The 18093-nt window shown below is 44.2% G+C and overlaps 1 protein-coding gene across 1 annotated transcript in view; it reads left to right on the forward strand.

Moving 5' to 3' along the window:
* Positions 1 to 18093, forward strand: part of KIAA2012 (KIAA2012 ortholog) — a 142067-nt gene that overhangs the window by 54393 nt on the left and 69581 nt on the right. Inside the window, exon 12 of the mRNA XM_025404755.1 lies at positions 6310 to 6378. Coding sequence (XP_025260540.1) covers positions 6310 to 6378 — 69 coding nt within the window. The remainder of the gene's footprint in view (positions 1 to 6309; positions 6379 to 18093) is intronic.

The following is an 18093-nucleotide window of genomic DNA, read 5'->3' on the forward strand; positions in this document are numbered from 1 at the left end:
ATCACCACTTTATGGCTTCCGAAGAAGAAATATGTCAAGAATAATAGCTTGCAGCCAGGTACGGTGGCTCATGCCTATAATCCACTTTGGGAGGCTGAGGAGGATGGATCACCTGAGGTCAGGAGTTTTGAGACCAGCCTAGTCAACATGGTGAAACCCTGACTCTACTAAAAATACAAAAATTAGCTGGGCATGATGGCAGGTGCCTGTAATCCCAGCTACTCAGGAGGCTGAGGCAGGAGAATTGAACCTGGGAGGCAGAAATTGCAGTGAGCTGAGATGGTGCCATTGCACTCCAGCCTGGGTAACAGAGTGAGACTCCGTCTCAGGAAAAAAAAAAAAAGGAAAAAAATAAAAAATAGCTTGCTTTGAATCCATTAGCTATTCATTTTTTGAAGAAAAAAATCAATATAAAGTACTGAAGAATACATAATTTCTTTTTTTTTTAAGATGATGGTACTTATGTCACTTTTTACAGAAGCTGTGAAGCTATGAATTCTACCTCCCTTGCATTTGTTCTGTTTCAGGGAACCCTAGAGTCAGGAGGGAACTTAGGCATCACCTTCATCAGTATTTAAGCAAAGGAATCATTTAATCAGACTTTCTGAGAATACTAGTAAATAAAACAGATAAAAGCAGAACTACCTGGTTGAAGTGGAGATGATCTAATTATGTCCCTCCCAACTTCTCTGCAGCCCAACTAACTGTTCCCCTCCTAAGATGATTCTAGGAGTGGGGGTGGGGGGCTATGCAGGGCCACTAGAGCTATGCGACAATTAGAAAACCTGCTGGGCCAGGCACGGTGGCTCATGCCTATAATCCCAGCACTTTGGGGGGCTGAGGCAGGAGGATCATGTGAGCCCAGGAGTTCAAGACTAACCTGAGTGATATCGTTTAGCTGTGTCCCCACCCACATTTCATCTTGAATTGTAAGTCCCACAATTCCCATGTGTCATGGGAGGAACCCAGTGGGAGGTGATTGAATTATGGGAGCGGGTCTTTCCTGCGCTGTTCTCCTGATAGTGAATGAGTCTCACGAGATCTGATGGTTTAAAATGGGGAGTTTCCCTGCACAAGCTCTCTTTGCCTGTCGCCGTCCATGTAAGATGTGACTTGCTCCTCCTTGCCTTCTGCCATGATTGTGAGGTCTCCCCAGCCACATGAAACTGTGAGTCCAATTAAACCTCTTTCTTTTTTGTAAATTGCCTAGTTTGGGGTATATCTTTGTCAACAGCATGAAAACGGACTAATACACTGAGCAACATAGTGAGATCCCGTCTCTGCAAAAAATTTTAAAAATTAGCTGGGCCTGGTGTGCACACCTGTGGTCCCAGCTACTCCAGGGGTTGAGGTGGGAGGATTGCTTGAGCATGGGAGGTCAAGGCTACAGTAAGCCATGGCTGCACCACTGCACACCAGCCTAGGCAATAGAGTGAGACCTTGTCTCAAAAAGAGAAAAGAAAACCTCTGATTTTATGGATAAGGAAACTGATGCCCAAAGAGGTATGATTTGCTCAAAGCCACACAGCTTTTATATGGCAAATCCAAGGCTCAAGCCCAGATCTTCCTTCATCCAGTGAGGCCAGAGCTTTTCCCATTGCATCACACAGACTCTAGTCCCTCTTATCCAGGTATTTAAGCTTCAAGGACCAGTTGAAGTTCCCTCTCTACTGTGATGCCTTACCTGACCACCTCAGCCACAACTATTGCTATTTCCTTACGTTCCACTCATTCTTACCACCTAGGCCTCTTACCAAGCACTCCCTCACATCTTTTATCCTTTTTACTATTTTTCTTATTGCCCCTCCTAGATTGAAAATTCCTGTGAGTAGATCCCCCTCATCTACCTCTGAATATCCCAGAGAACACACCTTGTATTCCCAGAGTATTTCTCATAATATTGACTGAATATTATGAATATTGACTGAATAATATTTACAAAAGGAATAGTGGAAGAATGTGTTCAGCTAAATTATAATAATAGAACCCCCCACCTTGGATTTTAGCTGAACACATGGCTGCCCACAGAGAGATTATGCTTCCCAGACTCACTTGCAGCTAGGTATGGCCACGTGACCAAGGTTTGACCAATGGGAAGTGAATGGAAGTAACACATGCACATCCAGGTCATTTCCTTAAAAGGAAACTGTTTGCCCTTCCCCTTCTCCTTCTCCTTGGACTTGGTTGTGGTAAAAGCTTCAACCATGTAGAAGAGAACAATTCTGTATGGGATGATGGAGTACTAAGATATTAGGAACCAGGGTGTTCAGGTAATTTTATGGAGCAGAGCCACCCTGATCGGCCTGTCTGCCTACCTCTGGACGTGTATGTGCAAGAGGAATAAATGTTTATCTTTTTGGGTCTCTTGTCTTACAGCAGCTTACCTTGTGCCTTAACAGAATGCAACTATAATATCTGCCAACATACTTCACATTGCTTTGTGAAAATCAAATCAGATCACACTTGCTCTCCATCTTATAAAGTATTAAGTAAAATTCCAATACGAAATATCATTGAACCTCAAAGAAGGCCCATTACGTGTGTGTTTGATTCATTTGATACAATGTACCGAACGCCTCCCATATGCAAGGGACATGGAAGGATGTTAATATTGAGAGCAAACACCCTCAGGCACCTTGCTGTGCATGTCATCTTGTTCCCTTATCCCAGTGATCCTAGGAAGTGAGTATTTTCATTCACATATCATAGGTAAAGAGATTGAAACACAGGGAGCTCACTTACGTGGTTAAGGGCAGAGCTGGGCTTCATTCCCAGGCCTGTCTGTCCTCACTCCACACACCAAGGCTACACCCCAGGCACTGCAGTCACTGCCCTCAAGGACCTCACAGTCCACGTGGAGAACAGATTCACAAGCCAATAACTGTACCATAAGGCAGAATGAAATGAGTGCCATCACAGAGGCCTAAGAGCACAATCCAGGGGTATTCCAGGAAGGGCCCATTAATTGCAGCCTAGGAAGGTGGGAAGGGCTTTTTACAGAGGAAGCTCCGTTTGCACTGACCTTTGAGAAACGAGAAGTAGATAGACAGAGAAGGGGAGGGCCAGCCAGCCGAGACATTAGCATGAACAAGGACAAAGAGGAACGTAGAGAACACGTGGATAATGAGGAGCAGCACGGTGTGAGTGGACTGTGGGGGGGGTTTCATGCAGGGGTGGGGAGAAGCTGGGCCTGGAAGGCAGACCAGGGCCAGACCAGGGAAAGCCTTGTGTGCCAGGAGAGAGCTGAAATGCTGCTGTTTAGGCAACAAGGAATCAGATGTTTGAGGAGGGATGTCATGCAACCCAACGTGTGAGCTAGCATGAAGGAACAGATAAGAGAAAAGGCAGAGGGCTCAGGCTACTGCAAAATCAGCCGGACAGCACTGGGTGAGGGCCCGAGTGGAAGGCAGTGAGCAGCCATGCCTAAAAGGCATGCTCCCCGGGGCCGCTGACTGCACAAGAGCATCTCAACCAGCACTCTGAGATCTGGGCCGCCCATGACAAGCCTGTTTGTAGATCCTCTTTATAAAATTGGCTACAGGGCTCATCTCCAATCTTCTACTCAAATTTGCTTTTTTTTTTTTTTTTTTTGAGACTGAGTTTCGTTCTTGTTGCCCAGGCTGGAGTGCGGTGGTGCGATCTCGGCTCACTGCATCCTCTGCTTCCCAGGTTCAAGCGATTCTCCTGCCTCAGCCTCCCAAGTAGCTGGGATACCACCACGCCCGGCGAAATTTGTTGTATTTTTAGTAAAGATGGGGTTTCACTGTGTTGGTCAGGCTGGTCTCAAACTCCTGACCTCAAGTGATCCACCTGCCTCGGCCTCCCAAAGTGCTGGGATTACAGGTGTAAGCCACCACGCCTAGCCTAAATTATCTTTATTCTGTTTTTACTTTCAGTTAAGAAGGTTATTTTGGAAAGGGAGACATGTGTGTCTCCTGTATTATAATTAAGCTAAAACAACAACTAAGGCCTGGAGCCCACATTGTCCCCACAGCAGCACCCACAGGGCCACCGCTCTGGCAGCCTCCCTCAAGCCAAGTCAAAGTCCCACCAGCACACAGAAAAAAATAGATCCCCATGCCGTATGCCTCTCAGCTTGTCAGCAATGCAGTGTGGCTGTTTTCTGGCTCCTGGGCTGTAGGGGAAATGGTTGAGCTTCCTAGCAGGCAGCTGTGGTAAATAATGAGTTCTAAGGAAAATCCTGATACCAAACTTCTTGGGAGCTACGAGGCAAAGGGCAGGGTGGTGGCCGTGACAGACAGTGTTTGTGTAACCCTCCTCCACCCTCTCACCTGACACACACAGAGTTTTCTCTTTCATGACTGTTTTTTAGCCTCTTTTTCCCTTTCAACCACCGACCACTCAATTCTTTGAGGGAAAATTAACATTCATTATGCAATTTATCTCTCTCCTTTTAATCCAGAGTGTCTGTCTCCAAGGTCCCTACTCAATAATTAATGTTTGTTCTCATTTCCCATTCTCCAGAGCATCTATTCTTGAACCGTAGGGTCAACAATTAACACTAATTACGGCTTTTCCTCTCTCCAGTGTTGGTGCTCAGAATCCCAGGCCGCCTGCTCAGCCTCAGCCATCCACGCGCACGTGACGGGGTGTGTGCCCTGAGACGCAGGAGCACCGAGAGGCAGGCTTTGCCAAGCCCCACCGCACTTTAGCAAATCAATAAGACCCAAACATTCTTTCTTGGCATCCTCTCTAGTCTATTTGTTATCGGTAATGAGACAATGAAGCAAAAAAATAAATAAATAGAATTATTTGGAGATGAGTTTGGTGGTTAGGTAGACTAAAAGATCTCTAAGTCTTTTCCGTTTGAATTTTCTAGGATTCCTTTTTTTCTTCTCTATTGCTCTCTCCCTGATATCTCACATCTCCCTCTCCCTTCTCTCTCTCTCTGCTTCTCTCTCCCTCTCATACAAACACACCAAATTTCCCTTTAAAAACCTTTCTTCCCGCTGGGCACGGTGACTCACGCCTGTTATCCCAGAACTTTGGGAGGCAGAAGCAGGTGGATCAGCTGAGGTCAGGAGTTCGAGACCAGCCTGGCCAACATGGTGAAACCCTGTTTCTACTAAAAATACAAAACAATTAGCCGGGTGTGGTGGCAGGCGCCTGTAGTCCCAGCTACTTGGGAGGCTGAGGCAGGAGAATTGCTTGAACCTGGGAGGTGGAGGTTGCAGCCAGCCGAGATTGTGCCATTGACATCAGCCTGCTGACAGAGCGAAACTCCGTCTCAAAAAAAAAAAAAAAAACCTTCATATAGGACCCACTCAATTGACATCCTTGCTATTACCTCTCCCTTAACTTTCACAAGTCTGTCATTCTGATTCTCATCAGTCATTAAGACAGCATTGTTTTAAGTAATTTTCATTTTGACTGACAAGGACAGCTAAGAGAATAATTCTCACCCCAGGTGACTAGCAGATCGCAAAAAAAAAAAAAAAAAAAAAAAAAAAAAAAAAAAATTCATCAGGGGCTGTGAAAAAGCCTGTCTGTCTTTTGGCTAGAATCAGACGGACTAGAATCCCTCCTGGCTCCCCTGGTCCAACACTCTGTTTGTGCTACAACCGGAGAGGGGGGCTTTTTGTGCTTGTCTGTCATCCCCCATGGCTGCACACACTGAGACACAGCTGCTGTTCAAATCTGGGTATCTTGCAGCATGTGTCAAACGTTAACTGTTTCATGATCTTGTTTTGTCAAAAGTTCTCCTTACAGAATTTTATCATCATGGACCCTACAGAATTTTACCTTTAAACATCTTGGATAAAAACGTTATTTTTCTCAATGCTTTTTTAATCCTAGATCAACCTTCTCTCCAGAATATCATCTGTGGATTTTCAAAACCATCCAATTCAAGGCCGGTGTGGTGGCTTACGCCTATAATCCCAGCACTTTGGGAGGCTGAGGTGGGCAGATCACTTGAGGTCAGCAGTCGAGACCACCTTGGCCAACATGACGAAACCCCACCTCTACTAAAAATCCACAAAATTAGCCAGACGTGGTGGCACATGCCCGTAATCCCAGTTAGTCAGGTGGCTGAGGTAGGAGAATTGCTTGAACCTGGTAGGCAGAGGTTGCAGTGAGCCCAGATCGTGCCACAGCACTACAGCCTGGGCAGCGGAAAGAGACTCCATCTCAAAAAGTAAAAACAAAAACAAAAACAAAAAATCCAATTCATTGCAAAGCTTAAACATCGAGGCAACCACTTCATGTTTTCCCCTGTCTTCGGATAAGGGAATAAATTTTTACAAGACTTTTTCCCTCTCTCAGATAAAATATCTTATTGTTTTTCAGCCTATGAATCTGTCAATTCAAATATCAGCCATAAAGAGGACGGGCCTAGTAGTCAGCATTTCCTAAAAGGTAAGCTTTTCCCCTAAAAAGTTACCTCTACTTCTCTAGGTAATTTGACTCATGATCATATTATTTCATATATAGACCTCCAGAAACCCACAATTTCTCCCCAAATATACCAATAAGTAGCAGAGAGGATTTACTTCTTGGAAAGCCTGAGAAATGTGTTGTTCTCTTGAGTTACTCATGGGCAGCCCTGTGGTCTGAGTGTAAATATTAGTGAGGAAGAGACATCGGATGGAACCAAGTGCTTATGCTTAGCTGGCCTGGGGAAGGATAATTTGCAGGGATGTCCTGTGGGTCCTGAAGGTAATCCACTGCACAGTTCCCTAAATAATGAGGTAGACGTTGTCCCCTGGAGTTGTGCATCCCTCACCCTGCACACACCACAAGCTAGGAGCCGATCTGGGAAAGACTCAGGCTTGTATTTTCAATAGATGACTGAGGCCAGGTCTGCCTCTCCTCAGATTCCTTTTCTATTTCATTTCCCCCATGGAGAGATCTGCAAACACTGGGAGTATAGGTTGACTTTGTAGCTCATCCTCCACCCACAGATATGGCTGCTGCTGCTTCAGACCAAGGAAAGGATGATGACCTGGAGACTTTCTCTCCTAAAAATAGTCTTTGATTAACAGAGAAATGTGTGTGGTCTTCCTGGCTGCTTTTTTTTTTTTTCCGAGATGCAGTTTCGCTTTTGTCAGTCTCGGCTCACTGCAACCTCTGCCTCCCAGGTTCAAGCAATTCTCCTGCCTCAGCCTCCCGAGTAGCTGGGATTACAGCCGCCTGCCACCACGCCTGCCCAATTTTTGTATTTTTAGTAGAGACGGGGCTTAACCATGTTGGCCAGGCTGGTCTCGAACTCCTGACCTTGTGATCCGCCCGCCTCAGCCTCCCAAAGTACTGGGATTACAGGCGTGAGCCACCACTCCCAGCCTCCTGGCTGCTTCTTTTGGGGCTGGGCAGCAATGAATCCTGCATGAAGAAGCTGCTGAAGGAACAAGCAGGAGGCAGTGCCACAGATCAAGGGCTGTAGGCAAATCAGGGTGGAAAGATTGTTTGTGCCAGAGATTGCAAAACTAAGAGAAAAGGCACAATCATATCCTTGCCAATCTCAAAATCTGTAAACAGAGAAATACCTGGGAGTCTGGCCCTCTGCACTCCCCCCTGCCATCTTCCTTGGGCAGACATCCTGACGAAAGTAGAAAGAGTTTCCATGCCGTTTTTGCTCAGTCTCATGCATTGGTTAGAACTGGGCCAGAACAGCTCTTAAATAGGAGCCCTCAGTAAAAAATGATGATGATGTTGGTGGTGGTGGTGGTGACAGCTACTGTTGTTATATATCCCTGATACGCCAAACATCATGCTGAGTGCTTTGCATTCATTATTTCATTTCATCCCCACAGCAATGATAGGAGATAAATCCTGTTATTATCTTCATTTTTCATGTAGGACAATGTGGCTCAGAGAGGTTAAGTGATTTGCCCAAGGTCACAAAAAGTAGTGAAGTTAGGATTTGAAACCAAGGAACCTGTATATTTATGACTAAGCATGGTTCATAGTGGCATCAGTCTAAAGAGGGGCAATTCCATCCAACAATATATGAGGGTTTAGGAAGTCCTTGACTTAGTAATGACCCATGCAAACAAATGGCTTCTGTCCAACCTCCATTTCCCCCTCCAATTCCCCCTACTCAGCATCAGACACCCTTTTGTGGGTAACACTAAAAAGGATTTGCAACTTTCAGAGATATCATAGGGAGAAGAGGAGAAGCTGGGAAAAAAAAAAAGTAACAGTTTGGGAGAATCAAAGTCCTGAAACAAATTTTCAAGCAAGATAAGCCTGATTACAGGCTAGCTCTGCAAACCAAAATATTCTTTCTAATAGCACCTAAAATGTTACCATTTCCATTCATTCTACCATTAAAATCTCACCGATAAAAGACTTACCTTGGTTTAAGAAGTATCCTCTTAAGATTCTGAAACTTCAGAGAGGTGAATAGTCTGTCACACTTTAGTAAAAGTATATTTAATCAGATAGTTGCTCTCTTGCAGCCTAGCTAGGAACAGCTGCTCTGAGGGACTAAAAATTCTGATAGGGTGGAAACAAAGGTGAGTAATTTGGAAGTACATAGAGCTTTAAGGGTTGAAACATGCCTGGCCCATGGAGTGCCCCAGGGGGCTCGGATGAACAGCAGAACATCGGCTGCATGGAGAAGGGGACACTAGAAGGAGAAAAGTACAGAAGGGGCCATGGCAGCACACCAAAGACTAACTTAGCCTTTTACAGGGGGCCTCGCAGCAAGCTCTAGATCCACGAAAAGGAGAGAATGTTTTGATCCTTCTCGCCTCTATTCCTAGTAACTAAAAGACCTTGGACTAATGCAAATCTCCTTCCTGTTTCCAAGCTTTAGAACATACTGTTCCCTCTGCCTGGACCACAGTTCCTCATCTCCTCCTATCCAACATTTTTTAATTCTGGAAAAATACACATAACTTAAAATTTGTCATCTGAACCATTTTTACTGTACAGTCCAGTGGTGTTAAGTACATTCACATTATTGTGCAACCAGTCTCCAGAACTCTTTTCATCTTGCAAAACTGAAACTTTATACCCATTAAACAACTCCCCCTTCTCCCTCCCCTAGCCCCTGGCAACCACCATTCTACTTTCTGTTATCCCCGACTTTTACCCCTTGTCCTAGTTAACTCCTGCTAATCCTTCACTTCCCGATTTAATTATCAAACTGACCTCCCCATGAAGGGTTTTCTGCTTTCCCCTCGCCCTCCTCCCCTCCCTGCCGATGGGGTGACACCCACCCTCCACATGTGCACAATGAACCATGCTTACCCAGTTACAGTCACAGCTGCTCACTCACCGCATTGGCCACTGACTAGACTTTTCTCTCCTTGAGACTGCAAGCTCTCTTCTCTTCTCTGCTCTTCTCTTCTCTTCTCTTCTCTTGTCTTCTCTTCTCTTCTCTTCTTTTCTTTTGACAGGGTCTCCCTCTGTTGCACAGACTGGAGTGCAGTGGCTGGATCTCAGCTCACTGCAGCCTTGACTTCCTGGACTCACGCGATCCTCCCATCTCAGCCTCCTGAGTAGCTGGGACTATAGGTGCTTGCCATCATGCCTGTCTTGTTTGTTTGTTTGTTTGTTTGGTAGAGATGGGGTCTCACCATGTTGCCCAGACTGGTCTCCAACTTCTGGGCTCAAGCCATCTTCCCACCTCGGCATCTCAAAGTGTTGGGATTACAGGCATGAGGCACCACACTCAGTCACTAGACTGCAATCTTTTTAAGGGCAGGGGTCCACCAGCAACGCTATTACCTGGTAATATGCTGCTAACACACACCTACTGTCAGTGCAGCATAAGCATTTAATGATTGAAAGGTTTAGCTACAATATGGGTGAAACAGGCCTTTTTTTTTTTCAGGTTGACTTGGAAACTTAATCACTATGCAAAACAGTCTCCGCAGGAAAATGCATTCCACATATAGGCATAGGGTGCCTCTTTCACAACTTAGAACCTTATTTGTTCCCTTGATTTGCCCATTGACCTTAACAAAAACATTTTTACATCACTTTGTGCTTAATATTCCCCATTTGTTGCTAAGGGAATAGATATAATATTACTTTGAAAATATCTGGGCCAGGCGCAGTGGCTCACACCTGTCTGTAATCCCAGCTCTTCAGGAGGCTGAGGCAGGAGAATTGCTTCTCCTGCCAGAGGCAGGGTTGTGGAGGCAGAGGTTGCAGTGAACCGAGATCACACCATTGCACTCCAGTCTGGGCAACAAGAGCAAAACTTCATCTCAAAAAACAAATAAATAAATAAATTAAATACCTGATATCCCCCTGGAACTGAGTTCAAAGACCAATTTAAAACACCTATTCATTGGAACACCTATAGAGCTTTCATAGTTTTTTTTTTTCTTTTTTTTTTTGAGACAGAGTCTCACTCTATTGCCCAGGCTGGAGTGCATGGCACAATCTTGGCTCACTGCAACCTCCATCTACCAGGTTCAAGTGATTTTCATGCCTCAGCCTCTCTAGTAGGTGGGATTACAGGCGCATGCCGCCATAACCAGCTAATTTTTGTATTTTTAGTAGAGATAGGGTTTCACCATGTTGGCCAGGCTGGTCTCGAACTCCTGACCTCAGGTGATCCACCTGCCTAAGCCTCCTAAAGTGCTGGGATTACAGGCATGAGCCTAGAGTTTTCACAATTTTTTGTTTTCTTTGTGATCATTTCATTTTAATTAATATTTTCAGGTAAAAGTGATAGGATTCTAAAAGGATTGTGTAGATAGTAGACTTCTTTGGGTATTTGTGGACATGAAGGTTGATTTCAGCTATTTGAAATGACCTCAAATATCAGGGAACTGGCATGGTGTGGTGGTTCATGACTGTAATCTCAACACTTTGGGAGGCCAAGGTGGGAGGATTACTTGAGGCTAGGATTCAAGACCACCCTGGCCAACATAGCAAGACCCTGTCTCTAAAAAAATTAAAATTAAAAATAAATAAAACATCAGGGACACACACAATTTGTCATTTTACAGAGGCATGGAGTCAAATCATTGATATGGCAAGGCTGGGAGACAGAAGACTATTACTAAGCTAGTGAGTGAGCCTAGCCAGCCTCGCAGCACTCACACATCTTACACTGTGGTCTATAATTCATTGTAACATCTGCAATAGCTCTTGTGCAGTTACTTTTCAACAGAAGAACATTGATTTCTTTATATATACATATATACACACACATGCATTTTTAATGGCCCTAAAAAAAAAGCTGACTGCTGGGAGTCGTGATGGAAGTAAAAGAAAGTGAAATGGTCTAACAATGTGATGGTTCTCTGCCCAAAAAATAGTTTAATAAATCACACTAAGCCTTTATTTATAGTCTCATTAACAGTCTGAAGAACTCTCTCTCTTTTTTCAATTCTTCTTTAGTTTTATTACCAATAGATACACACTAGGGGTATTCACAAATCTAAGGATTCTTAAAATTCTCAGGACGTGTCCTTCCCAAGTAGCCAGGATCTGCTGTTCACTTAATGCATGATATGCACGAGGGATCAGGACCTTGCCCAAGTAGTAAAGTAATACTTAGCACAATGCATTTTAAAGCAGGTATAGATCTTAGGATTTTGTGTGTGAGTTATATTTCTCAACCTATATTACAGTTTAGAAGATTAAATTTTCTTCTGTCAGAGTGATCAAAAAATAATAACTTTCATTAACTAGTAATTTATAAATAGTATTTTCTGTTTAATCACCCTTCAGACATTTGTGTTGTCTTCTCATCACAACTATAAAGAAGCATAAGGCCAGTCGCGGTGGCTCACACCTGTAATCCCAGCACTTTGGGAGGCTGAGGCAAGTGGATCACTTGAGGTCAGGAGTTCGAGACCAGGTTGGCCAACATGGTGAAACCCCGTCTCTACTAAAAATACAAAAATTAGCCAGGCATGGTGGCAGGTGCCTGTAGTCCCAGCTACTCTGGGGGCTCAGGCAGGAGAATCACTTGAACCCAGGAGGCAGAGGTTGCATTGAGTCGAGATCGCACCACTGCACTCCAGCCTGGATAACAGAGCAAGACTCCATCTCAAAAAAATAAAATATAAAAAAACAAAGAAAGAAGTTTTTTTGTGGCTTTTCTTAAGGATGTTTCCCACCTAGTTTCTCTCTTGCTCCTTTCATACATCTCTCTGTGGCCTAAGGATTTTGCTACTGTCTTGGTTTCCCCATAATCCCTCCTTTGAAAGTTAATGTAAACACCAGAATCAGACTGTGTTCAACAGAAAGAATCTGTGAGTATGTTTTTTTGTTTGTTTATTTTGAGACGGAGTCTGGCTCTCGTTGTCCAGGCTGAAGTGCAATGGCACAATCTCGGCTCACTACAACCTCTATCTCCCGGGTTCAAGCCATTCTCCTGCCTCAACCTCCCAAGTAGTTGGGATTACAGGCGCATACCACCACACCTGGCTAATTTTTTGTATTTTTAATAGAGATGGGGTTTCACCATGTTGGCCAGGCTGGTCTCAAACTCCTGAGCCCAAGTGATGTTCCTGCCTCGGCCTCCCAAAGTGCTGGGATTACAGGCGTGAGCCACTGAGCCCAGTCGGCATGTTTTACAAAGCAGAAAGATATTGCTCATTCATTCATTCAACAAACACTAATTGTCCATCTACTAGTGACAAATACTATGGTAGGCACAAAAATACAGTTGAGAGACCATGTCCATGCCTTAAAGTAGTCCACAGCAGTGGAATGTGTTGAGAGCTATGAATGAGTTCAGACTGACTCAGCCTGGAGGTTGAGAAGGCTTTTGGAAGAAGAGGACACTTAAGCAGAGTTTCTAAGGATGTATGTGGGAACTAGCCGAGTGGTAAAGAAAGGATGCTGTAGGAGAAAGGACAATATAAATGTGAGAGAGCATGGCAGCATGGAGAAACTGAGGCAACTTGTAATGACTGTACCCCAGGGTACACGCAGGGGAAGGAGTGATGAAAAATACACCTTGAGAAGGAGGCAGAAGCCAGATCATGAAGGGCCATAGAAAGCAGCTAAGAGGCCGGGCGTGGTGGCTCACACCTGTAATCCCGGCACTTTGGGAGGCCGAGGCACGCAGATCACCTGAGGTCAGGAGTTTGAGACCAGCCTGACCAACATGGAGAAACCCCATCTCTACTAAAAATACAGAATTAGCCAGGCATGGTGGTGCATGCCTGTAATCTCAGCTACTTGGGAGGCTGAGGCAGGAGAATCGCTTGAACCCAGGAGGCGGAGCTTGCAGTGAGCCGAGATCATGCCATTGCACTCCAGCCTGGGCAACAAGAGCGAGACTCCATCTCAAAAAATTTTTTTTAATTGAAAGCAGCTGAGGAATTCATGCCAATGGCGGTAGGGCTCTGCTTACATAGGAATTGGCATCACCAGATTTTTATTTTATAGAAATGACTCCCAGCTATGTAGAGAATGGATTGGAGGAGATAAGACTAGAGACTGGGACCCCAGATATCTTTATTTGTTTGAGAGCAAGTGACCACAAATAATATTTTCTGGCCAGGAGCAGTGGCTCACACCTATAATCCCAGCACTTTGGGAGACCAAGGCGGGCAGATCACCTGAGGTCAGGAATTTAAGACCAGCCTGGCCAACATGGCAAAACCCCATCTCTACTGAAAATACAAAAATTAACCAGGCGTGGTGGCGCATGCCTATAATCCCAGCTACTCGGGAGGCTGAAGCAGGGAGAATTGCTTGAACCTGAGGTTACAGTGAGCCAAGGTTGTGCCACTGCACTCCAGCCTGGGTAACAGAGCAAGACTTCTCTAAAAAAAAAAAACAAATATATATATATGTGTATGTGTGTGTATATATATATATTTTCTGGAGAACAGAGACCACCACGTGAATGACATTTGCTGGCTGTTTTGTATGCAATTCCACCTTCAGCCTTTTTTTTGAATTCCTTTCCTCCACACAGTCTTCCACCATAGATATCCTTACGAATCCTGTGATGTCTCTTGATTGGAGGGTTTCTCATGTGGTTGACATTTTGTTGTTATGCATCTCGAATTTAAATTCAGTCCTCTAGCTAGGCTTTCATTCTGGGCTTGGTAAACTGCCATGTGCCTTTAGACCTTTCCATAAAAAATAATTTATGAATTTTTGAGAGAGATTGGTGTTCCCAAAGCTAAAGCCAGACCCTTGAGACTTATCTAGCCTTAATCTAAAAAGATATAAGTAAAAGGACTGTTATCCCAAATTGGAAGAAAAATATTGCCCTTGCATTTACTGGGTACTTCCGTATTTAAATTCAGACTGACTCATATTTTCTAGCTCTGTCTACTTGACTCCCTAGTTAGAGCTCTCAGGGGGATGTCTTTCGCCTGGAGACTTATTCAGGCTTCCAGCAACTATTCCCTACACCCATCTCACCCTCCTCCTCATTCAGGAAGATTTAAAGTGAAAATGTGTAGCATAAACAAGGTCTTAAATCTCGTCCCAAGAATTTGATAATGACAATACCAAAAGGCCATCTTGGGTCTTGGTCCCCTGCATTAAACAAGCAGACTCAAAATTTATTATAACACTACAAACACTCTATAGGTCATAGGTGTCTTGAGTCACATCATATAAAATAAAGTATTTTTAGATATTCTTAAGGAAAGGTCAGCAGGACCAAAATTATCCTTCCTTTTATGGTTAAGTTTATACTAGGGAGAATTTTTTTTAATAATCTGGAATTTGCGTTTGCATTTTCCATTTATGATCAAAAAAACACAGTCCCTATGAAGGGACTGAGGCTGACTTTCAGGCCTTCTCCCATTGATTCCTGCTGGGGCCAGCAAGTCCCTGTGCAAAGCTATGAGAAGGCAAAGGTGCTTTCTGAGACCTGTTTGGCAATGGATATATCCCTTCCATGGTAATGAAACATTGCAAGTTGTGGGGTATGTTCCATGACAGCATGTTAGCCATCAAAGGGTGCTCTTGCCTCAGAAATGATATACATAGACAAACGCCTTAAACAGATTTAAAGAAGCTCCTGCCAGCACCTCCAACAGCTACTGCCCTTGTAACCACTGCATATTTGGAAAGTTTGGACCCTACAGGTGTGATACTCTTTCCCAAACCCTGACATATATCTAGGAAGGAGCCAGGTGGCCCACCTGGCCTAATAAGGTGACTCTTTGGAGTTGATCTCTATTTTGACACCAGATGGGGCCCACAAGAGGGTCCCATACCAAGGCAAATATGCATCCTGAAACAATGGGAATAAATATGACTATATTTCTTTCTTTCTTTCTTTTCCTTTTTTTTTTCTTTTTTTTTTTTAAGACAGAGTTTCACTCTTGTTGCCCAGGCTGGAGTGCAATGGGGCGATCTTAGCTCACTGCAACCTCCGCCTCCTGGGTTCAAGTGATTCTCCTGCCTCAGCCTCCCAGGTAGCTGGGATTACAGGTGCCCGCCACCACACCTGGCTAATGTTTGTATTTTTAGTAGAGACAGGGTTTCACCATGTTGGCCAGGCTAGTCTCAAACTCCTGACATCAAGTGATCTGCCCACCTTGGCCTCCCAAAGTGCTGGGATTACAGGCGTGAGCCACCATGCCCAGCCAACTATGTTTCATTTTTATTGAAAACAACAAACAATGACTTGGGAATTAAACATAGCCAATGCAGATTTAAATAGAAGGAAATGTTAAGGAGCCATATTCCATGCTAGAATCAGATGCCCTTTCCTGTTTTTCAAGTTTTGAGTGTTTGGTGAAGGATTCCATGATTTGAAGAAGGCAGAACAGGCTTGGGATGAGACCCCCATCTAATAAGGGTCATCTCTAAAACTGCCTGATTATCTGGTGCGAATGCTATCTCCTCACTAAAAGCCTGTGGTTAGATTAATGCTAGCATTTGAAAATCTGCTAAGGCCTGATGGTGGGCAGCCAAGGAAGGAATGTGTTTTCTGTTTATCTCTTTAGTGGCAGAAATGTTCATCACAGAAAGACTGTGAACTCCCAGTTTCAGGCGTGCCTGGAAGTTGTGCAGCCTATAGTCTGTATAGCCTGTATAGACTGTAAAAACTGGAATGTGCACACCAGTTTCTGAACGACAAAAAAGAACCAGGCCTTCGTTTGCAGCCAATTACCTGGGTTGGTCGATGGGTTAATCAGTTTCTTTGACTTGATAACAGGGGTAGATCTTGTCACATTGTTCTGAAAGGAGGTTTTACCACCCCCGCTGTTCTATCTCCCAGGAATGCAGTTTGAGTTGTGTCTCCTCCTTGACAGCTTGGACCTCAGTAAATTACCAAGGTCTTGACCCAAAAGATGGAGAAGTCCTAAGTGATTTTTCAGTCTCCTATCTAAAAATGTGTTTACATTTCTTGAACTCTGGCTGACTGATTCATTCTCCTGGTGTTGCAAGAACTTTCCTTACGCATTAGAATTTATAAGTTTCATTTCTAAGAGGCCCATGAATCCTTCCAAGCCACAGTGTAGTGAACCTCATCACAACACAATTCTGCTGGGCTGGATTTGTCCCGAGGGTGGATCATGGCCAAGCAGCTGTGATGTGGCAAGCGCGTTGAGGCTAACGGGAGGCAGTGTGATGTGGAGGGGAAAGTGCAAGACGCTAAGTCAGGACATTTGGGTTCCGGGTTCTGGTCTTGTGTTATTTCAAGGTGTGCCCTTGAGCCAACTGAATGAAAATGCTTTCAGGGCCTCAGTTTCCCCCAGGCTGATTTAAATTTAAAAAAAAAATTTTTTTGAGACAGAGTCTCACTCTGTCACCTAGGCTGGAGTGCAGTGGTAAATCTCGGCTCACTGCAACCTCCATCTCCCGAGTTCAAGTGATTCTTGTATCTCAGCCTCCTGAGTAGCTGGGATTACAGGCACGCATCACCACACCCTGCTAAGAAATGTTTTAAATCTGTGCAAAAGTCATTTTCAAAAACAGAAGCAGCTAGCTGAGAAACAACAGAAAAGGGAAGGTCAGCCCACAAAGAATGAGTAGAGGCTTAAGGTCAAAAAGACAAAGATACAGAGTGACATATGGCCATTGGCTCCTAAAAGAGCTACTTATGAGTACCAAGTATGGAAAGAACTTTTTGTTGGACATTGGTCCCACAGAAGAGACTAAAACCTATGTCAGTAGAGCCATGTGCTTAGCTAAATCTGTTCCTCAAATAAACATTCCTTTAGAATATTAAAATTACTTTTTTTTTTTTTTCAGACGGAGTCTCACTCTGTCACCCAGGCTGGAGTGCAGTTGCGTGATCTTGGCTCACTGCAACCTCTGCCTCTCAGGTTCAAGCGATTCTCCTGTCTCAGCCTCTGGAGTAGCTGCAACTACAGGCGCCCACCACCACGCCCAGCTAATTTTTGTATTTTTAGTAGAGATGGGGTTTCGCTTTGTTGGCCAGGCTGGTCTCAAACTCCTGGCCTCAAGCAATCCACCCACCTTGGCCTCCCAAAGTGCTGGGATTACAAGCATGAGCCACTGCACCCGACCAAATTTACTTTCTTAGAGGAAAAAAAGAAAAGCAAAATAAAACCTATCCTTTTGCACCATGGAGTTTTGGGGTCGGGCAGTCTTGGAGGGAAATCCTTACTCAAAACCTCACTAGTGGTACAACTTTGAGTGGGTTACTATACTTTTTGCACCTCCGCTGCCACACCTATAGAGAACATTGATAACGACAGCATGGAGGGGAGTCATGGGCATCACACGACAGCCCCTGCTGGTGTCCAAGTGGTGCCTGCTTCCCAGCTGGCTCCACGGTTTCTGTGGTTTCCGTTAGTCCCCTCCCTCCAGCCCCGCTTTGGCGTTTGCCTTTGTTTGATTCTTGTTTCCACCTTTCCTCTTGCCCCTCCACATTATAAGGAAAAAAGGAAGCCTCTGATCTCTCTATTTGGAAGTTTGCAGAAGCCTTTTCCTACTTCAGTGAAGTGCAGTCATACAAAATTTATACTCAACAGCATCAGCAGATTTTTTTCCATCAATATTTCCTTTTTAATTTCAGCTTTATCTGAATTTTAATAGCATAAAGAATTTACTTTTGTTCTTTTAAAGAGCAACCAAAACAAGAATAATATGTATTTGAATATAAAGTCTTAACACTATGTTTAACATGGTGTTTAGACTATGCCTATAGAGGTTACAGGTGTTATTTGGTGAGTAAATTATGAATGCCATGGGTGTATATGTGCTTAT

Source organism: Theropithecus gelada, chromosome 12 (genome assembly GCF_003255815.1).
Source record: "Theropithecus gelada isolate Dixy chromosome 12, Tgel_1.0, whole genome shotgun sequence".
Classification (NCBI taxonomy): Eukaryota; Metazoa; Chordata; class Mammalia; order Primates; family Cercopithecidae; genus Theropithecus; species Theropithecus gelada.